We start from the raw sequence: 22,871 nt of genomic DNA, 5'->3' as shown, positions 1-22,871 counted from the left end.
ATATATTTAGCAACTATGTGACTGCGTTTCGTTTCCGATTGCAACAACAAAGCGTTTTGAATTTTCTACAGCTCTGTTTCGCGCCTCTGACAGGCCTCTTCTCCATAGTAACAGCTGCCGAGGCTCATGGGTATTGTAGTATTTAGAGCCATCTGCCATGCTAAACTGATGGACTAAACCTGGTTTATCAGAAACAAAGCTGAAATAATTGAAACTGGTGGTCATAACATAAACCTATATGATCCTTACATTATCCGGGACAGTCCGTGTTCAGTAATATATAATAATAATATATTCAGTAGAATATCGTATTTTAAATGGTAATACAGAACAGGGAAAACCACCTAAAAAACTCTATTGCACCCTGACAAGAAAAGACTGAGAACTAACAAGGAATGCTAAATATCAAAATATTTGTTATTTTCAGCGTTAATCTTGCGGCGGTCTGTAGGTGCCTGTTAAATGCTAAAAATATCAAAGTATAAACAACAAATTCAGATGATAACTTCAAAAGAAGTTGCTGGTTTGAATCTCACCTCCTCAGTGATCTTGGATTTCCTCTTCAGGGTGAGAGACACAAGTTTGTGTCTGACACTGTTCCTCTTCTGGCTGTCTATGGAGCTGTTCTGTAGACACAAACATGACGTTGACATTTCATATGTTTGTTGACCCCATCACAGACCTGGCCATCAGTAATGCTCAAGAATTATTTGAAACAATCATCTCACCTCTCCTTCCACCTGCAGTTCCTGCAGCTCCCTCTTGTAGGTCCTCTTGCCAAGGGTTTCGTAGATCTTGGTCATGACGGGGATCTTTTCGCTGCCATCATTAATGACCATCTGGCATTTTGGTTCCGGGATGTCTCCCATAAACCTCAACACGGTGATCCACACTGCTAATGCAGCCTGGACGACAGGACAGGATGTTTAAATCAGCAGTAAGGTAAGTGAATAATTCTGTAACCTGTCAGTTGTAATATATTTAGCATGCTTAAAAGGCTTTGCTAATTGTTTTAATATGAATAAATCATCACTAGAAAATGTTTTAGGAATTGGCATAATTTCCATAAACAAATGACAACCACTGAGTAGACTGGAAGCCTCTTTACTTCACAAGTCACTGGGTCAAATTTAGTAAAAAATTCCTTTACAGCACAAAACAGGAAGTCAACAGGATTTCTAGCACAAGACGATAATGAAAGTATGGTAGTACAAAACTGGTGAGTTAGTTTCAGCATGTAACCCCAGTAAAACCACAAATTGCCATTTGCACGTCTAGATACAAAGTGTTAATTAGGGAGCTTTGGAAGTGCTAGTAGGTGTATTTTCTAATGTTGGACAGAGCCAGGCTAGTTGTTTCCTCCTGTTTCCAGCTAAGCTAAGCTAAGCTAATCATCTCCTGGCTTCATATTGAACAGACGGACGTGTTGATCTTAATACCTAACGCGAGAAAGCGAATAATCGTACTTCCCAAAATGTTGAACTATTTCTTTAAGTGGTAGATCTGCAGATCAGTTGATTTCATTAACAAAAAATGTGTGAATAACTAAGTGGATGGCTGGGAGATGAAGAGGACTTTGGGTTCTCACCAGCTGGTCTCCTTCGTCCTCGTGAAAAAGCAGAGGTTGTTTTAGTGGTCGTCTGATGTAGGTGTGAGTGGAAACACCCTGGAAGTAGGTGGCTGCAAACTTGGAGAACTTGTACTCAGACAAATCCTCATCTTCCTCATCCGGTAACGGCGGAGCTTCATTCAGCACCTCTTCTTCAACTTCTTCACCATGAGGAATGTTCTCCAAGTCCTGAGCAGGAGGAAAATACACACAGATAAAGAAAAACATCAATATGCGTAACACGCATGATGACACAGTTAATATGAAATTTAAATAGAAACAGCAAACAGCTAAAGAGCCAGATATTTTTCTCAGGAGTTGGTGGAGACCAAAGAAAGTTCAGAGCTAAAAGCAAAGTAAATATTAGAATTACATTTGTCAGGTGGCCAGAAACACAACTCTAAATGACAATGTTGCTCTATGTCTGCTGGACATGGGAATAGGCAATTGTTTGTTAACATGCTGGCAATAACACATCTATACAGTGATAATATGTCAGGGATATGTGTCTGTCAGCTTGTTGTTGAGTTCTCCTGCCCCCAAGTGGCCAAAACAACAAACAAATGAAAAAACCCCAACAAGACTAAGAGTCTACAGCCTCCCTAGCAGCTCCCTCCTTGAGCTAAATGCTAATGTCAGCATGTTAGCAGGTGCTAATTGCACTAAACAGTACAGCTGAAGCTGGGAATGTCATTAGTTTTGCATGTATTTGTGTTGGTCAAAGTGAAATTCTGACCTGATGATGGCGCTAGATGAAAAGTCAGAGGATCACCAAAGTCACAGTTACAATTTATCTTGGGCTGGGGGGGGGGTGAATGTCTGTAGCAAAATTGAATGTAAGTCCATCCAATAGTTGTTGAGATAGTTCACATAAAACCCCAAATGTCATCCTCATGGTGGCACTAGAGGAAAAGTCATGGGATCACCAAATCTGTACGATTTACTGGACCAACTGACCGACCGACCGACAGATCTACATACATCGCCGTGTTGCTAACATGGCTAAAAATTTAATTCAAATTAAAATCAATACAAAAATTGGCTATAGGAACATTCAGTCTTCTTTATTGGACTACAAAAAACATAAATACATACTTCAAAACCAGCTGGTGCTTGTCCGTCCTGGTTGGGCAACGGCCCCGAGTTCCCTAGGAAACCAAACATGCGGTCGACCATGTCTGAGTGATCCACGGGCTGCTCCTTCTCCCTCTCCATCTGCTCCAGCAGCTCCTTCTTCCTCCTGGCCTCCTCCTTTTCCTCCCTCTCCCTCTCCTCCTGCTGCTGGACCAGTTGGACGAGCCGCTCCTGGTGTTTCCTCTCGGCCTCCGCCTTGGCCCGCAGAGCCGTCATCTGGTTTCGCAGCTGCTCCTCCTCGGCCAGGCGCTGGCGCTCGGCTTCCAGGCGATGCTGCAGCTGTGAGGGGAGGTGAGAGAGGAAACGGGTTCACAGAGGCAGGCAGGGTGTGATACTAATTGGCATTTTTTTCTATTAGCTTTTGGTTACTTCTCTGTTTAAAACTAGAGCAGAGGAACTGAAGGGAAATATTAACGGTGGAAACAGATAATTTACTTTTTGTTATTAGAATTAAAAAGAAATGCATGACTAGACAACAAAGAGCAAAGAATATAAACTACTGTTAAAAGCTGAGTGCACTACACAGAACTTTTATCTATATTCAGTTATTAAAGTAAGTGCTACAGCAGAATAAATCTAAACTTCTACGCGCTAACAACAAGCAACCAATAAAAAGTAGTGCAGAGGTCAAAGTTTTAAAGACAACACAAATAAATGTACGAATGTGACAACATATAACAGCAGCCGCCTCTGGTCCGTCCTCGAGCTGCTCAGCACCCACTTCTTCCTTGTCATGTCACTGGAACTTCAGGCTTGTTCAGGAATATTATTTGATAGTTCTGCGAAAGCTACTTACATCTTATCAAGTTGATAACAAACTGAGATTAAACAAACATTTGCAAAACAAATCATTTATTCAACATTGTCTTTAAGAACAGGAAAAGAGAAAGAAATGTTCAACAATGGCAGATAAAATGGCATTTTCACTAAAAACACAAACATTCTTAAAAGCTCATAAACATTTCCATATTTCACAAACAGACATGCAACCAGGTTTAAACAAACTAATTTAAAAAGAATGTATAAAAGAAGGTTTTACGGTGACATATTTGAGGTCAGGATCACATGAGAAACTTTTCTTAACATGAGTAGGTCTTTTTTAAAAATAATCCAAAATATTCTTAACATTTTGGATGGCGTGTTTAAAGGTCTCAGTATGCTTCAAACAAAGTGCTTTTCGGATCGCCTAACAGCATTTGAAACCCACTTTCAGACGGTGGAATCAAGGAGGCGGCTGCATCCAGTGACTAACTTTTTCCAAAACAGAATCTGAAATTTATGCTAGCTTTACGCAGCGATTGGAGAGGTGCAAAAGGTAACAAAATCACAACTTTTCAGATTTTGTACGGATTAAAAAAACAAGATATAAAGTGCTAATTAGTGAGCTTTACAGATTTCTTTTTACCTTCAGACAGAACCAGGCTAACTGTTTGCTCCTGTTTCCGGTCTTTAAGCTAAGTTAGCCAAAGTAGCTTCATATTTTGCGTGCAAACATGAGACTGTTATCGATCTTCTCATCTAACTCTCAACAAGAACACAAATAAGCAAATTTCACAAAATGTCAAGTTATTCCTTTAAGGTCAGCTAAATCAATGGTGACAAGATATTCCACAAGTTGTTGGTTCCTACAGTATCTAATCATGGCATTGCATGAACAAATATAGTAAGGCTTCACAGTTTTCTTTTAGCCAAATCAAATATGTGACACATCACAATTTCTTTCACCTATGTTATTCTTCATGTCTGCCCTCAACACCAACAGCCCTCTCTTTCTGGCACGTTAGCAACATGATATAAGTAGCAGTAGTAAATATAATAACTGTTTACCTCTGCCCTGAGCCTCTGGCAGAGGCGTCTGGCTATCATGCCCCTGGTGTAAGCCTGAAGGGTCAACACGGCACGAAGACGGCGCCAAAATGTCTGCCGGATGAGGAAGCCACGGCAACGGGCTTGGATGAGAGTAACACGAAGGCGAGTCATCCGGTAGCTCCTGTAGTGCTTCCTTGACCTGTAGACAGCCTGGAGACGCAAGAAGCCAGACTGCATCTGAAGGAGAGGAAAGTGTTTTAAAGGTGGAGTGACGTTAGTATGGTGCCCAAATCAGTGTGAATGGGACACTTTACTTGTGCAGCTAATATATAACATAAGAACAAAAAGCATACTGCATCTGATAGAAAGCAAAAAGCTATTAATGTGTTAAAGAATATTTTAATCAACAAAAAACTACACATTGAAAGTGTAAAGCACTCACAATTTGGTAATTCTTCCTGCACAGATAACCCCTCCAGACCTTCTGGATAAAAGTCACAGCACTCTTCAGTCTGAGAAAGTTAGTCCTACAAAGTGGAGACAAAAATTTGATTTTAAACCAGGACATAAAAGAACTGCATCCTGAATCCCTCCTTTAGAGCTGAACAGGAAATGGAACATGGAAGTTTACTCATCAAACATATATACATAAGGAGGCACACTCTTATTTTAAAAAACGCACAAAGAAGTCCTGAAAGATGGTATTTTTTATCCTGTGTGCACAAGGTACAGTATTGTTCAAAATAATAGCAGTACAATGTGACTAACCAGAATAATCAAGGTTTTTAGTATATTTTTTATTGCTACGTGGCAAACAAGTTACCAGTAGGTTCAGTAGATTCTCAGAAAACAAACAAGACCCAGCATTCATGATATGTACGCTCTTAAGGCTGTGCAATTGGGGTATTAGTTGAAAGGGGTGTGTTCAAAAAAATAGCAGTGTGGCATTCAATCACTGAGGTCATCAATTTTGTGAAGAAACAGGTGTGAATCAGGTGGCCCCTATTTAAGGATGAAGCCAACACTTGTTGAACATGCATTTGAAAGCTGAGGAAAATGGGTCGTTCAAGACATTGTTCAGAAGAACAGCGTACTTTGATTAAAAAGTTGATTGGAGAGGGGAAAACCTATAAAGAGGTGCAAAAAATGATAGGCTGTTCAGCTAAAATGATCTCCAATGCCTTAAAATGGAGAGCAAAACCAGAGAGACGTGGAAGAAAACGGAAGACAACCATCAAAATGGATAGAAGAATAACCAGAATGGCAAAGGCTCAGCCAATGATCACCTCCAGGATGATCAAAGACAGTCTGGAGTTACCTGTAAGTACTGTGACAGTTAGAAGACGTCTGTGTGAAGCTAATCTATTTTCAAGAATCCCCGCAAAGTCCCTCTGTTAAAAAAAAGGCATGTGCAGAAGAGGTTACAATTTGCCAAAGAACACATCAACTGGCCTAAAGAGAAATGGAGGAACATTTTGTGGACTGATGAGAGCAAAATAGTTCTTTTTGGGTCCAAGGGCCACAGGCAGTTTGTGAGACGACCCCAAACTCTGAATTCAAGCCACAGTACACAGTGAAGACAGTGAAGCATGGAGGTGCAAGCATCATGATATGGGCATGTTTCTCCTACTATGGTGTTGGGCCTATTTATCGCATACCAGGGATCATGGATCAGTTTGCATATGTTAAAATACTTGAAGAGGTCATGTTGCCCTATGCTGAAGAGGACATGCCCTTGAAATGGTTGTTTCAACAAGACAATGACCCAAAACACACTAGTAAACGGGCAAAGTCTTGGTTCCAAACCAACAAAATTAATGTTATGGAGTGGCCAGCCCAATCTCCAGACCTTAATCCAATTGAGAACTTGTGGGGTGATATCAAAAATGCTGTTTCTGAAGCAAAACCAAGAAATGTGAATGAATTGTGGAATGTTGTTAAAGAATCATGGAGTGGAATAACAGCTGAGAGGTGCCACAAGTTGGTTGACTCCATGCCACACAGATGTCAAGCAGTTTTAAAAACTGTGGTCATACAACTAAATATTAGTTTAGTGATTCACAGGATTGCTAAATCCCAGAAAAAATTTTTTTGTACAAAATAGTTTTGAGTTTGTACAGTCAAAGGTAGACACTGCTATTTTTTGAACACACCCCTTTCAACTAATACCCCAATTGCACAGCCTTAAGAGCGTGCATATCATGAATGCTGGGTCTTGTTTGTTTTCTGAGAATCTACTGAACCTACTGGTAACTTGTTTGCCACGTAGCAATAAAAAATATACTAAAAACCTTGATTATTCTGGTTAGTCACATTGTACTGCTATTATTTTGAACAATACTGTAAATGTTTTTGATATTTTACGTGTGATATTACGTATAGAGCTCTGTCCTAGAAAGTTCTTTACCTCTCTTTAAGTCCACGCACAGCCTTCTGGATGAGGATGACCTTGTCAGTGATACCCTTGTCCCTCTCGATCTCCAGCTGCATGTCGTGGTGGTCCTGACAAGGAACAAGCAGAGACAAAACAGCAAATTAAATTAAATTTGATTGCTTACAACTTTGTTTGGTGATATGCACCACTAAAGCATGATATATGCTGTACAGATTGTAAAGCCCCCTCGAGGCACATTTGTGATTTGTGACACTGGACTATATAAATAAAATTGACTTGACTTGATATGAACTGAAACGGTAAGGGTCCTAAGGTGGCTCCTGCAATTTTTCTTGATCTTGAGGCCCTGTTTTGTTTAGGGGCCCTGTGCGAAAATCAAGTTTTAATATCATAAATGAATCAGTTGATATAATGCTGACATGGTGCATATTCCTAAATACATTTTTGCGTAATCAAAATATCTCAAATTAACTAGACTGGAAGAGGGAATTGGAGGTGGACAGAGCCATAGACAGGGTAAGGAAGCTGGAAAGTTTTGAGAGACAGACTAACAGCTTGGTTTCGGTTTCTTGATGACAAAAACAAAAATACAGAATATAAATAAATACACATGCTGTTGTTCGGGAGTATTGTCTGTATATACAAGGTTTTTTTCTTCTTTTTTTGATAGGCTCAATACAAAGAGCACTGGTGGGGATTCAGAGCCAAGATGCTGCAGAAACATCGAAGACAACTCAAGCCTCGCAGAGTCAGCAAGCCAACTTTTACACACACACTCTCTCACACACACACACACACACACACACACACACACACACACGCACAAAACAACCTTTAGGAAAATCTTGGTCTTTCCAATCTGCCAATCATCATGTTTCCCCAGCCGGGCCAGGACTATCTGCTGGCAGGTCCCTCGTAGATCTTCCTGGAAGGAGAGAGAACTACGTAAAAGTGATGACTCATGGACCAGTAATGACTGTTTTAAAGACTTTGATGTGGGGCTCATCAGATACTGTATGATGTCAAAAAAGGTGCATTAAGGAAATGTTGCATTACTGTCAGAGATTACATCAGGTGTTACGGAAAATGTAGTTTAAATTTTGGGAAATTAACTTTCTTTCAGAGAGAGTTAGATGAGAATATCAATACCAATCTCATATCTGTGAGTTAGGAGGCGGTTAGTGGAGCTTAGCATAAAGACTGGAAGCTGGTAGAAACAGCTCTCTCCAAAGTAAAATCTACCTACACCTCTAAAGCTCACTAATTCACACATTGAGTCTTCCTGCAGTCTTGTTATCAGTAAGGTTGCCAGGTTTGGTACCATATACCTGGTACTGGACGGATAAACTCTTGTTTATCAAAAAATACATTTAGTTATAGCACATAACTCTCCCTAAAACAAACTCATCATTTCACTTATGTTTGTGCAGAGACAAACGAGATACAGGGTTTTAATGAGTGAGCTTTATAGGTGTTGGCAGGTGTATCTTTGAACTTTGAACAGAGCCAGGCTAGCTGTTTACCCCTGCTTTCAGTCTTTATGCTAAGCTAGGCTAACCACATCCTTGCTCCAGCTGGTAACAGGTTTAATCAGGACTGAAGAAGACAACAGAATTGTAACAGATGGCGGTGGTTGTGTTGTTGACCTGTATGTGAGCAGGTTTGATGCCAGGCATGAGGACTCTGTAACGGTCCACAAACTCGCCAAAGGTGTATCGGATGGGATAACCGGCCCGCCTAATCCTGATGGTCTCCATCATGCCAGAGTAGCGCAGCTGACGAATACACAGCTCTCTGTCAAATAACTGAAAACCCCCCACAGAGAAACAGACTTGATTAAAATCAGAGGTTTAAAAAGCACCAAAATATCCTACTTTAGAGGACACAGTGAAATGTAAGTAAAAAGAAGCTTAATGTATCCAGTTACTTAAGTTACAAAGAGACAACAGAAAATTGAATATGGTCAACCTGTACAGGTGTTTATACTATGTCGTTCTTAAAGGAATAGTTCGACATTTTGGGAAATCCACTTTCTTGCCGAGTGATAGATGAGATCAATACTGATCTCAGGTCTGTACGGTAAATATGAAGCTACAGCCAGCAGCCAGCTAACTTAGCTTAGCACAAAGTCTGGAAACAGGGGGAAACAGCTAGCCTTGCCCTGTCCAAAGGTAAAAAAAAAAAAAAAAAAAAAAAAAAAAAAATCAGCCTAACAGCATAAGCTTACTAATCAACACGACTGTACAAAAACCGAAGTTCACCGTTTTCCAGGGAGTTATCTGTCGGACTATTTCTTGGACGGCCAAGAAACAGTCCCGTAGATAACCACGGGGGGTTATCTAAAAACAGGTCAAGTCATTTTAACACTTTATTTTTTGTACAGTGTGTTAATTAGTGAGCTTTAGAGGTGCTGGTTGGCAGTTTTCTCCTGTTTCCAGTTCAGAGACAACAACTCAGAAATGAACTTCACCATGTGGTGCCTGGTAGGTGCTAAACTAAAATTTTAGGGACGCAAGAACAACGCAAACTTGAACCTGTGTTAAAAAAAGAGAAGCCAACACATATAAACATTGGTCTCACCATAGGTTTTTTGAGCTCGTTGGGTTTTATACAGCGAACGAAGAACGGCTGACAAACACTGAGCGTCCTCATCAGCATCTCGAGGGAACGTTTGAACTGACTGCTCAGAGTGGGAGAGCGCTTCCTCGTCTCAGCGCCCTGCACACACACACACACACACACACACACACACAAAAGGTAGAAATAAATAAAACTATGTTTCACCAACCCAAGATACAGTAAATATGTCAGCCATTCCAATCAACACAATGTGATTTACTTCCAGAAACATTTTGAAAATGTGTAGGGTTTTTTGGACAATATCCACAATCAGGATGCCATATAGTTGTTTTTTTTTTACCTTCATCATGCCTCTAAATTTGTCATGAGACAACTTTTTGACTGTTAACTTTCCTTACTTTCATTTTTCTCTACCCGAGTCGAAAACTCATTTTACAAGACACAAAATCTTAAGTCACATTGCTTTAACACCTAAAGTGTTTTTACCTATCAGTTATTAGATCTAGTCTTTTTTTCATTAAAATGTAAGATGTATCATTTGTTGGGAGTTACATGTAGTAGTAATAACACAAAATCTGTCCAAAAAAGTCCTCTCCACTTCAGATGCAAAATGTAAGTTCATATGACTGGAATGCTTTGAGGACAGGCTGAGTGTATTTTATATTATAATATTTTACCACATCGAAAAACAAGGCAATATTTACATTTAGTACATTTATATATAAATGAGGTTAGAGGTTACTGAAAAACAGAATCAGTCAAAAATCACTATGAAGGGGTGCCTTGGTTTAAAAAAAGTTTGGTAACCACTGCTGTAGGAATATTACATAACAAGATTAAATCTAAGAATACTTTTAAAAATTAAGCTTCAAGATTTGGTTGATTAATAATACAATTACTTGGCAAGTTGGGTTTCAAAAGTCCCCTTCCAGACATCCGTATAAAAAATCCAATGGAGTTTTAATATTTTATTTTCCCCTATTACCCCGTTTGTAATTTCAATTGACCACTGCTACATGACATTTCTTTCTCGAGCCAAAAAACAATCTTACTGACCTGTTAATGACCCGTCAATGGTGCTGAGTAATATCTATTTAATATTTTTTTTAATTTGTTCCTATAATTTTACTATCGCTGCTTTACACATTTCAGTGAGAAGAATACAAATCAGTCTCACACTGCTGGAGACAATCAGGATTTCATTTTTGTCACATTTTGCTGGCACGTGGATAAACAGCAGACACGTTAACACAGTGGTACACAATAGAAGCACGGGGTACACACACACACACACACACACACACACATTATTACTACTGTACACAACAGACAAATGAAACAGGAAACAAGACAAAATCACGGATAGCTGTCTTCACTGTAATCCTTTCAGTGAAGCCAAACAGAAAACATGATGGGACAAGGGTTTGCCTTTACATTGCCACATGACGAGATGGCTGAGGACTGAAAAGTGTGTGTCAGAGAGTTTGCTGGTTAATTTTTAATTAATTTCATGCTACATCTTATCAAATAAACACACTTTCCCCTCTGGTTTCTGCTACAACAACCTGCACACCTGTAGGATAAGAAGAAGAGCTTAAGGAAGGGGGGATGATTGGAGGTGGACCGTGGAAATTTGGATTAATGGGTTTTTATTCAGTTTAAGTGAACACACATAGGGTTTGAGTGACCACATGTTGTTAAAGGCCGTTGATTACCTTTGGAGTAGGGGTGCTGGGCTGCTGATAGCCACACAGAAACTGATGTCAAAGGAAAAGACAGAGGAAACAGAGAAGAGACAGCAGAGTGAGAGGACGGGTGGGCCATTAGTAAAAGCCAACAACGCGAGGAGAAAAGCTGGAGGCAAAAGTCGCCAGTGACATTATCACTTGAAGACAGCAACACCTTAAAAGTCATAACAAAAGTCAAAAAGGAGGTGAAAAATATTATTCCACCACCACCAAGTATTCATGCAAGCAAAATCTAGTGGTATAACAGTATTTGTTGGTCTCACCATGGCCACGTCAGCCTGGAAGATCTGCTTGATGAACTTGTTCTTGGACGAGTGGACGAGCTGGATGATGTCGGTGTGGAGGCTGTCTCGGTTTTTCTCCAGGAACCCTGGAGGAAGGACGGAGAAAGAGAGAGAAAATTTACACGGTTGTCTTTTAGTTCTGGTTCTGTCTTTTGTGTTCACACTGACTTTTGACAACAAACCAGCAGCTGTAAACATGAAGTCATTATGAGCTGACACGTAACTAATATGAATACACTATAGGACAGATATATACAGTATGGACAGTAGTACAGTAGTATAAATATGTATGGGAAGAGCATATATAGTACAGGTAAGTGTGTATATTTACATTCTCTGGTGTCACAAAGAGCTCATGAAGAAATAAATGGTTATGAGAATTATCGTGAATGCAAATGGACTTTGTATATCATAAATAGTGACGAACGGGTAGAAATGGGACAAAAACTGGTGTCTTTTAATGTAACAGAGTGGTTATTGGGTGGTTGCTTCATTTTACTCACTTTTTATTGAGGAACTGCTAAAATACACGGATTAGGACATAAGGTAAGTATACCTGTGTTTAAAATATGCGCACTCGCATGGTAAGCTGCATATGTATTACCATTTTTACCAGATGGTAAATATATGCGGCCACAGAACTGGATTTAATAGTAGCTTAGCTTCTGAATTCAGATTAAAATCACATATCTACTGTCCTAAAACTCTGGTGTTGTTCTGTTTTGCTTTCACACCTCAAACAAACCGCACCAGAGTCTGCTAGGAAGTAAGGATCCTGATCTGGTTGTTTGGACCGCACCAGAGTTTGACAGACAGCTTTCAAACCAGCCTAAATGAACCCAACAGTTCTGGTGTTCAAACTCACCAGAGTTTGTTGGAACCAAACCAAACAGGTGTGAAAGCACCCTAAAGATACATTGACATGTTGTTATTAACAGATGCAAAGTGTGACCAGTTGGATTTTCTGTGGATGATGTTTGAGTTTCTGTTGGACATCACAGCTCTTCCACCTGGTCCTTCATCTATTTACTCCAAATAAATCAGAAACACAAGATTCACTGTTTACTGTTTTTCTTTGGTTGACCAACCAGACATGCAGCGTTGAGTACAGCAAATATAGAAGCCTTAATAAACACTATTGAGGTAGAGTCACCATTAACAGGGAGATCTATTGCATCAAAACAAACGTTCCCAATTTCTCCCCAAGCAACAAATGACAAGTGTGCGTTACTCACAAAATGTGCAGAGGAAGAGGGGGCAGAACATTGATGGAAACTATTCTAACGTGTAGAGCTGAAACTAACAATTATTTTCATTATCAATTAATCATTTATTATTTTCTCGATGAATCGTTTGGTCAAAAAAAAAAAAAAGAGTCAGAAAACAGTGAAAAATGCCGTCACATTTTCCAAGGAGACGTCTTCAAATTGCTTCTTTTCACCGATTAACAGTCCAAAAACAAAAAGATATTCAATTTATGATCATAGAAAGAAAACCTGAAAATATTCACATTTGAGAGGTGAAATTTTGGCATTTTTACTTAAAAAATGACTTCAACAATTAATCAATGGTCAAAATTGTTGCTGATTAATTTTCTATCAATTAACAAGATGATTAATCGACAAACTGCTTTAGCTGTACGAACATGAGGAGGAGCTAATAAACTGATCCACTCCCAGTTCTGACAAAAACTTGCTTGTACTCTTGTGCAGACTGCTGTGTGGAACTTCTTTTTTTAGACTAAAACAAAATAATTATGATAATTTTGTGCAACCACCTGAAGCATCACCAACAAACTCAATATGATGAAGTTATCACAGCAAGGAAAACTTCCCTGTCGCCCAAACACACAGACATCCATAATGGCAGTAGAGGTTTTCACAGGTCTGTTTGGTTCTGAGGAACAGAGACCCGACCCGGCACCTGAATCGGACCAGGTCCAAATTATACTCAGTCTAATCATGTCGGGTTGGGTCTCGTTTTACTGCCACAGGTCTCTTAGTTTCTGTGACTTTACATTTGTCCATAGGGATGTTGTTAATAGACAGCACATTATGCTGTTGGTGTTCTCTCTCTATTAGTCAGATGTTCAGGTCGACCGCATTTTGGATCGGGCTGCTTCTCACATCTCATCTGATATTTATTTCACCAGAATCCTCTCTTGAGAGTCTGAGCCAAAATTGCAGCATAACCCAACACAAACAAGAGAGGAGCGAGAGAAGATGGAGAAAAGCATGAATCAAAGCATGACAACATGCGGCAAAATGGATGAAACAGAACGCACCTCTGGTCTCGTAATGCACCACACCAGCAAAGTGTTGGATACCAAACTGGGTTTCGTAGCTGTTTTTAGGAGGGATGTAGTTGGAGTTGAGCTTGTGCTGTGAGTTGAGCTTGTACAGCATTGTAGCATCAGTTCCCTGACAAAAGACAAAGAACCAGGCATCAACTATAAAGAAATGCAAAATAAATCTGATTCTTATAGTGAATTGTAGCTACAAATGTTAGGATTTTTAAGGCCAAAATACTGATAAAAAGTGGCTGACACTTCTCACTTAAAATGATCTTGTAAAAGGCCCAAAACGAGCCCAGCATATCAGCAAATCGATATATACAGACTGTATTGGTTTACATGATCTACATGAGAATTATGACCACTTCTAATCATAAACATGTTCTTCAGATGGCTAAACACAAAACCACGTGGTTCCACTGTAATTCTCCCCTGTAATTCTCCCCTGTATTGTACCTTAGGGAACTTGCTCTCTTCATCAATGAGGGAGATGATGTTCATGGGTTTGTTGGCGATCATGTCCAGTGCGTCCTGGTTGTCCGTGAACTCGATGTGCTGCCAGCTTATGTCCTCCAGGTTGTACTCCTCCTGCTCCAGTTTGAAAACATGGCGAACAAAGAACTGCTGCAGGTTCTCGTTGGCAAAGTTGATGCACAGCTGCTCGAAACTACAGTGAAGAAAAATAAAAGATGAAAGCAGGGAGTAGGAGATGTGGAAGCACAGAATTAAACTGGCAGAAACACCACTGTTTGACAATACAAACTAGGGGTCAAACATGATTTTTCTATGTTAGATGAATGAACCAATAATGGTCATGTATAATAAAACAACAATAAAAACAAGTATAAATCACCTGTTGACGATGAAGTTCTCGAAACCAAAGATGTCCAGCAACCCGATCGACCTGCGCATGATGTCACTCTCGCAGGATGGCGGTCTGAATATGGCAGCATTGATCTTATCCACAATCCAGACAAATAGCCGCCCATAGATTCCCTGGAAAATGAATACACATCTTCAATTTTTAGCAGCATGGCTATAGGGATGGCAATGTCGGCCTGTCAGTCCAACACTTTGGTCCAGACTGAAATATCTCAACAACTATTACATGGATTGCCATGAAATTTGCTACAGATATTCATGTTAAAGGCCATGAAAAACTATTTTCTCAATCAGCTTCTTACTATGAGTGATGGGGTCCTACATTAACACAAAGTTTTCTGCCAAAGTTGGAAGGCTTTTGGTTGTTTCAGAACAGATATTTCTGTATTTGTGGTAAAAGATCAGTACCTTGACAAAGGCATCCCTGACATCCAGGCCTTGTTCCACACTGAGAGGCGTGACAACACTTTCACCACGTGTGATCAGGGTTCGTGTGGTCAAACACACCATCACGTCCTTAGGCTCAACCTACAGTGCACAACAAGCAACATTAGAAAAGTAAGGGGACAAGAATACCAGTGATGGGCATAAAAGTATCAAAAATGGATTCCAGTTTAAAGCAGCTTCACAATGTGCTTCTCTTCTCTAAGACAGAATACCAAAAGTGCTGCATCATCCGTCATTGCAATGAACCCATTATCAGTACGTGTTACATCACTTGATGCAGAGATATTGCTGGATTTTAAGCAGGTGATTACTTTTCCTGATACATACTAATTTGTTCTTTTATTCACCAGACCAATGTGTAGACTTGTAGTAACACGCACATACGCATATGCACACACACACACACACACACACACACACACATACACACCTCCATGAGTGAAGCAGCAGTAGCCAGGTCAGGAGATTTCACAACCACACAGGCGTCCAGGTTGTCATACGTACGAGCTGAGGAAAATGAAAAAGATCATTGTTTTGCCACACAGCTCTTAAAACTACATCTAATTTTATTTTAGACACAATATTAGAAACACCTCTTAATGTTATACAATCCACTACTAACCATGGCCTCTAAAATTACAATAAAGTTGAATCACTTCTCTTGACACTGTCAAATAAGCTAAGTGTATTTGCAGTTCACCGTACCCTCGAAGCGCAGGTTGCCCATGTGCAGGATGGCAGCCAGCAGCTTGGAAATCTCCCAGTTCTCTGTCTCAGTGAACATGAGGACCTTCATGGCTGACAGAATGCTGGAGTAATCCCTCAGGTCGTCACGACCGTCACACGCTGTACAGTTACCCTGGAAGGTAAAAGACAGAGAGAACTTTAGGTTATCTATTAAGTTGGTTTGTTAGTTGTCACTAGCCCTGTTTGAATGTGTCCTATTGAAGGGAAGCTGCTGTGAGCTGCTCTCTATCGAAGGTGGGAAAGTTAACCTGACATACATTTGCCAACTACTTAGTCCTCATCCCTGAAGCATTTTCTCTCATTGTATAAAACAAAAATATACAGTTTGAAAACAAAGCATTAATCTCACCTTTGTAGAGCTGAAACAATTAGTCGTTTAGTCAAGTTAACTGACAGAAAATCATTTGCCAACTATTCTTATAATTGATAAGTTGTAATTTTAAGAAAAAAGATTTTTGGTTCCAGCCTCTCAAATGTGAATATTTGCTGCTTTTCTTATTCTTCTATGGTTAAATATGTTGGTCGGACAAAACTATTTGAATATGTCAACTTGGGCTTTAGGAAATTGTGATGAGCATTTTTTAAACTGTTTTTTTTAAATATTTTATGGAACTGTTAATCAATTTATTAAGGAGATAATGGACAGATTAATTGATAATAAAAATAATTGTTAGTGGCAGATGAAGTGCGAAAACTCATTTCTGCTCCTTGTGGTCGATGGCGGAAAAACACCCACAGCACCTGTGGCTGCAGCAAGTGTTTTCCCCCCATTGGCCACAGGAGGCAGTAATGAGCCAACTCCAGCCTAACCCTACTTTTTAATGCATGCAAATGGTCACAAGAGTAGTTACTAATTACAATAAAGGTAATAGAAAAAGGTTTATTGCACACACCATGTTAGATAAAATAAGATAATCCTTTATTATTCATTTGTAAACGGGGGAATTTGCAGTGTTACAGCAGCAAAGAGAATAGCGCAATAGCAAGAAGCATCCATAAAAAAGCAAGATATAATTAAAAGACTCAACGGTTGAATTCACATTATTGCACATAGGAAATATTGCACGACTGAATTTGTCAGTTTTGGTGTGTGAACGTGCAAAATCCACACAGAAAGGCCCTGCCCCGCCCGGAAATGGAACCCAGGACCTTCTCGCTGTGATGCGACAGTTGTAACCACTGAGCCACTGTGCTGCCCAAGGTGTCAGCCATATGTACAATGGTCTCTCACACAGCCACAGACTCACCATGGTGAGGTAGGAGTAGTCTGTGGCGAGGCCCAGGCCCAACTTGGCCTTCATCTCTGGAGCCATCCCCTTCAGCATACAGTAAAACACATGGTAGTTCCTCTCATCTGGAGCCTGGAGGAGAACAGGGGAGAGACATACTAAATGAGATATTTTTATTCTTTATATCTCCTACACATGTATGTGGGGGGACAAAACAACGATTTTCTGACAAAACCAAAAATAGAGAATATTGCCAGCCTTATCCTTTAAACTTTTAGATTTTAGATGTCCACCAATAATGGCAAAACTGACTCTCCACTTTGCAACAAGCTACAAGAACATAAAGACATTAATCAGATTAAATGACGAATTACATTATTCCCCAACATCCAAACAGTACATTCAATATCATATTATTTTACTATTAAGTTTTGTGTAGTACCAAAATATCTAGTCTCGTCATTTCTCTTCATAATTTACAGTTGTGGCAATTTAACCAAACAAAACTGAACTGAAAAGTTACTACTGTTTTCTTTACTCACACTGAGGATGTGTTTAATATAGACAGAGTGGCGTCAACTATGATCCGGTATCTCACCTGTCGACACACACGAGACTTCTCCAGCAGGTACTGCTCTATCTTGGCTCCTTCAATGGCCCCTCGCTTGTTGAAGTGGATATCAATATACTTCCCAAAACGACTGGAGTTGTCGTTGCGAATGGTCTTGGCATTGCCAAAGGCTGAATGAATTGACAAATCATACAGTGAGGAGATGGGAAAAAGCACAGAAACAGACAGAGCTGGGTAACTGTGGAATCTGACAGTATACAGCTGTACTGATGTAGCTTGACGGTATAAAGTGATTGACACTGCGTTACTATGGTGATGTGATGTTTGACAGTGTATAACTATAGAGGACTGATACAGCAAAAATGGATTAGAATTGACATCTGAGCTTTAAAGTTCATTCTTAACCTTGGAAAAAAGATCATGAATTAACTTTGAACCTTAGGACAAGAGGTCCTTAAAGTACTTAGGAAAATGGAAATTTGAAAATCTACAATTCTATGCAAACTGAGCAAACTCCATTTGCTGAAGATCATTTGATACATTTGAAAGCTCCAGAACAGCTAGATTTGACATGTATTTCACCAGATTTGCATGTACATTTGAGATGATATGTTGTGGAGTGTAAAAACACTACAGCTGTCTGACCTTCGAGGATGGGCGTGGCCTCCAGGACTTGCTGCTCTATCCAGGAGTGTTGACCACTGATGGCTGCGAGGAACTGCAGAATCAGCTTTGTGCTCTCTGTCTTCCCGGCTCCAGACTCACCGCTGTCACACATAGAGGACTGTTACACACTCGTTCAACATGCAGACGCACTCTCTATTTGTCTGTTTTGGTTCTGTTTCTGTGCAGTTATGAAACTGTTCTGAAATTCTGATAATTTCATTACCAGCACGTCTGGTTGCAGTGGTGAAAGGGGCTATGTTCAGAGAATATATCATCAGTAAATGTGTTGGTGGATCTGGAATAAATCATGGTGAATTAGCTCCTCTCAGTCTGTATGTGCACATTTCTGTCTACACCACAGCACACTGACAGGTTCATAATTAAAAGGAGAGTCCTGACTGGCTTCAACCAAACAGAACATGTCAGACAAATGTCCTTGTACAAGTAGTGCAGATGTCAATGTCTCACTTTTACAGTTTCAGTTTTATTTTCTGACTAAAATCTTTCTAAACTGTGTCCTCTGACCGTCCAGCTGCCAAAATACATTTGATAGAAGAGAGGAGCTGATCAAAATGTTACTACACTCAACAGCTACACAGCTTCAATTATTATGGTGTATTACAGCTAGGCTAGCTGTTTCCACCTGTTTCCAGCCTTTGTGCTAAGCTAAGTTAGCCAGCTGGTGGCTGTAGCTTCATATTTAGCATACAGACAAGAGAGCGGTCCTTGATCTTTCTCATCTAACGCTCAGCAAGTAGGCGAATAAGGTTATTATTTACAGATAATATTATCCTGAAAATATGCTAGAATTGAACATCAATGAAAGAAGAAGACTCTTTATAGTAAAAATATCAAATTTTAAGATTTTAAGTTGTGTTAGTGCATTAATAATACAGCAATTTACACAGCATTTCTAAATTTTACTGGAAAGTTGTGTGTGTACTGTTACATCGACGTAAACCTTAATACAAGTCCTAGTTGTTCATGGTGTGTGCTTCACTTTGAGCCTATCTTAACTGCATGTTCACGCACATACACACACACCTGATGATGCAGCACTGGTCCTTGTTGTTCCGCTGCATGTTGAAGTAACAGTTGTCTGCTATGGCGAATATGTGCGGAGGCAACTCGCCTATCTTCTTATTGGTGTACAGGCGGATCTGGTCTGGAGTATAGATGGGCAGCAGCTGGTAGGGATTGACTGCTACCAGGATTGAGCCTGTGTACGTCTGCAGGAACCCAAAAACAAAAGAGTGGATGTTTCAAACATTGAAAAGACTACAATCATTTACTATCATGCATTTTAGAGACAGAATATCTCCACTTGTGACTTTTACAAACCACTGTTATATTTTCCAAATCATACAAGATTGTTGTAGATATGATCTGACTTTACTACCCAAATCACTTGCCATATCTTCGATTCATTGGCATTTCTAGTATTAAATAATTATAGCTTATTTTACTCTAATTTGATTGTCGATCTAATTTGACTGATTGGAAAAGTGATCGCATTTACAAAATGAACTCAAGGAACAAAGAACTATTATGGATCTAGTCATCCAAATGTGTTTCGAAATGCATTAAAAAGCTACTGAAGAAGCTGGAGCAGACCTGTGTACATAAGCAAGAATTAAAATCTCAAGTCATTAATAAAGCAAGAAAAGGTTGCACTGTAACATATGGAAACCAAGAGAAGCCATGAATTAAACAACAATTTTAAGATCATGACTGAAAATACCTCTTTATCTTATCAACCTTTGTTTCTTTTTCTTTTTTTAACATCTCGGGACAATGTGGGAAATAAGTGTTCTCACTTTAACATATTATCCTTTAGATTCAATTTGTTTTGTACATCTATTATTAAATCAAATAAAAAATAAAGGAAAAAAAACAAGAGAGATTAAAGTTCTACAAGACTATTTGTCTCAATCGGCTACTATGGATTTGAGTGAACCAACATGATGTGTGGAGTTCCCCTAGGCTCAATCCTTAGACCTCTTTTATTTAACATATACATGGTTCCATTGGGCTCAATTATGCACAACAATGTTCTTTCATGTCCACCAGGTAACTTCAGCTCATTCATAATTCTGCTACTAGAGTCCTAACAAAGACAGAGAAAGCAAAAAACATCACACCAATCCTTAGGTCTCTGCATTGGCTTTGAGTAGGTCATAAAATAGTTGAAATTACTGGTGCTTGTCTATAAATCTCTCAGTGGTTTAGGACCAAACTACACCTCTGACTGTCTTGAATGGATGTGTTTATTGTGGAATCTAGACATGCCTTGTCCAGCAACAGGAGATGGAGGGAGACTCCCAGTGGCTGGATAATAGCTGGAAACTGGATCCCAGCCAGCTGGCAGCCAGAGAGCCTTGGACTGAGAGCGGCAATTTTAGGTGGCTACTAATTAGGTAGCGTTATGCTAACGGTCCCCAGAGTTGAAACTAAACATGGAGAAGCAGTATATAGTTTCTTTGCACCACATGGCTGCAACAAACCTCCATAAAATATAAGCCTTGCCCTGACTTTTACTACCTTTAAATGCAGCTTCAAAACTTTTCTGTTTTCCACTGCGTTGAGCAACTGAATGTTAACTTTTATTTCATTTAGTTTAAAATGGTTTCTGCCTTTAATTTTTGGATTTTACTTAAGTAAAGTGCACCTTTGTGTATGAAATGTGCTACACAAATAAACTTGCCATAGTCATGATCTTGAGATGTTGGGAGCAAAAAAATAAAATTACATCCATGGCTGCTCTTACCACCCACAGTTACAACAGTGACTTGTTAAATACAATAAATATAAAGAAAGAAGAGCGACAAAATATGTTAGGAGGATGTGGCATCGCAAAAGCGTGTTAACATAGTTTTTGTCACAGACATTTTTCTATTTCAGTTTCATACTCACCTTTCCACCACAATTTGTCTACATGGAGAGAGAGAACAAAACAACCAATAACCATTATAGAACTAACTAGGACAGACTCTCAAGAGGAATACACACCAAAGTACAAGTTTTTAGGAGCTTGCCCCTTTGGTCAACTTAGCTGTTAAGCACCAACTACTAGACGATATCCACCATAAACCTATTAAAGCTTGCTCAGTCTTTGAATAAAGCTCCTACATAGGTGTGACCAGGCGCAGTGTGCCACAGATCAGCTCAGTTTTGGTGAGAAGAAGCTGTTTACGTGCAGATTTCCCTTCCTAAACCCTGTTACCAAAGTAACCTGATTTTGCATGTATAAAAACATCTATAAGCAAGTAAGCAGTTAGTAATTTCTATCACTTTTATATCTGAAATCTACACAAGCACACTGCATTTACAAAAACTGGAGGCCTTATCTACTTACGCCTTACGAGATCTAGATCTCGTAATTATGAGAAAAGGTTATCAATTGTTGCTATTTGAGAAGACAGAGGAATGATGGCGCTACCTTATTTAACTCGCTTTTATTTCCTCCTTTGTTTCAGACACTGGGTGGTATTATTATTATTAGCATTAACATTGCACAGGCATCTAAAGTCCGATTGTTCAGGCAGAAAGCACTCTGAACTGCTCGAGGTCGCTCTGTTCTTCCACGCGCAGCTAAACCAGTACAGGATGCTTCATGGATACAGTCATTCATCTGAAATGTATCTAAGCTATCAAAAATTTGTGACCCTATCTAAATGCCATTTGTTAACAGCTAACGAAATTAAACAAGCAAAAAAAGTACGATAAAATGTTTGCAGTGGCAATATAGCTGAAATTTCTAATCAGGTCACAGAACACAGTGTAACTCCTGCTATCTCGTAATTATGAGATAATAAGTAATAAATATAAGTAGGGCTGCAACCAACAATTGTCAATTGTCTCCATGTAAATGTAGTCAGTGAGGAAAAAGCTCTCTATGTTCCTATTGTACTGTAGGTGACTGGAAACATTTGTGTTTTCTTTGCAGATGAGAACTGCAGTGGGTGTTACAGTGGGGTACTAACATAGATGACGCGTTCATTGTAGCGGATGAGCAGGTTGCGGAGGATACCGGCTTCGTTGAGGTCGCCCAGACGAATCATGTCCTCCACCCCGTGGATGGAGGTCGGGTGCATGGGCTTGATATTGGTGGCATTCTGAGGGGAAATCCAGTGTTCCTGTGTGAGTTGGGAAAGAAGTCAGAGTAGATTAGAGGGCTAGTGGTCTGGAAGAATCTGGTTTATTACAACTTAGGTCTTATTTTAGTAGTACTGGCAATCATTTCTATTGGTTATGAAAGCATTGTAAAGTAATTGCTGATATGTGGGAACACTAAGTCCAACAGGGCAAGAAACACAAGCATTCAGACGATCAGACAGGTGCAAGACAACAGTTTATCCAGATTATCTAAACTACTTTGTTTGAAGGTAAAACCGAAAGTGTTGGTAATAAGTAAGTATGTAACTTTATTTATATAGCATCTTTCAAGAGTAGAGAAGTTACAAAGCGCTTCACAAAA

The 22,871-nt window shown here is 39.5% G+C and overlaps 1 protein-coding gene across 5 annotated transcripts in view; it reads right to left on the bottom strand.

Moving 5' to 3' along the window:
- Positions 1-22,871, bottom strand: part of myo7ab (myosin VIIAb) — a 52,995-nt gene that overhangs the window by 18,531 nt on the left and 11,593 nt on the right. For 2 of the 5 annotated variants that reach the window (XM_044221392.1, XM_044221393.1), the window contains exons 5-28: positions 22,378-22,530; positions 21,308-21,325; positions 19,439-19,623; positions 18,374-18,495; positions 17,756-17,898; positions 17,176-17,289; positions 15,887-16,040; positions 15,612-15,688; positions 15,143-15,262; positions 14,706-14,848; positions 14,309-14,519; positions 13,844-13,979; positions 11,539-11,645; positions 11,243-11,284; positions 9,528-9,665; positions 8,594-8,752; positions 7,780-7,872; positions 6,960-7,054; positions 4,995-5,079; positions 4,571-4,789; positions 2,705-3,022; positions 1,589-1,798; positions 729-905; positions 537-626 (exon numbers count right to left, since the gene is read on the bottom strand). In XM_044221392.1, the coding sequence (XP_044077327.1) occupies positions 537-626; positions 729-905; positions 1,589-1,798; positions 2,705-3,022; positions 4,571-4,789; positions 4,995-5,079; positions 6,960-7,054; positions 7,780-7,872; positions 8,594-8,752; positions 9,528-9,665; positions 11,243-11,284; positions 11,539-11,645; positions 13,844-13,979; positions 14,309-14,519; positions 14,706-14,848; positions 15,143-15,262; positions 15,612-15,688; positions 15,887-16,040; positions 17,176-17,289; positions 17,756-17,898; positions 18,374-18,495; positions 19,439-19,623; positions 21,308-21,325; positions 22,378-22,530 (3,309 nt within the window). The remainder of the gene's footprint in view (positions 1-536; positions 627-728; positions 906-1,588; positions 1,799-2,704; positions 3,023-4,570; positions 4,790-4,994; positions 5,080-6,959; positions 7,055-7,779; positions 7,873-8,593; positions 8,753-9,527; positions 9,666-11,242; positions 11,285-11,538; positions 11,646-13,843; positions 13,980-14,308; positions 14,520-14,705; positions 14,849-15,142; positions 15,263-15,611; positions 15,689-15,886; positions 16,041-17,175; positions 17,290-17,755; positions 17,899-18,373; positions 18,496-19,438; positions 19,624-21,307; positions 21,326-22,377; positions 22,531-22,871) is intronic. The other 3 variants (XM_044221396.1, XM_044221394.1, XM_044221397.1) reach the window with 3 other exon arrangements.

The sequence above is a fragment of the Siniperca chuatsi genome, linkage group LG14, assembly GCF_020085105.1.
Source record: "Siniperca chuatsi isolate FFG_IHB_CAS linkage group LG14, ASM2008510v1, whole genome shotgun sequence".
In the NCBI taxonomy this organism is placed as follows: Eukaryota; Metazoa; Chordata; class Actinopteri; order Centrarchiformes; family Sinipercidae; genus Siniperca; species Siniperca chuatsi.
This window is presented reverse-complemented; position numbering and strand designations above follow the sequence as displayed.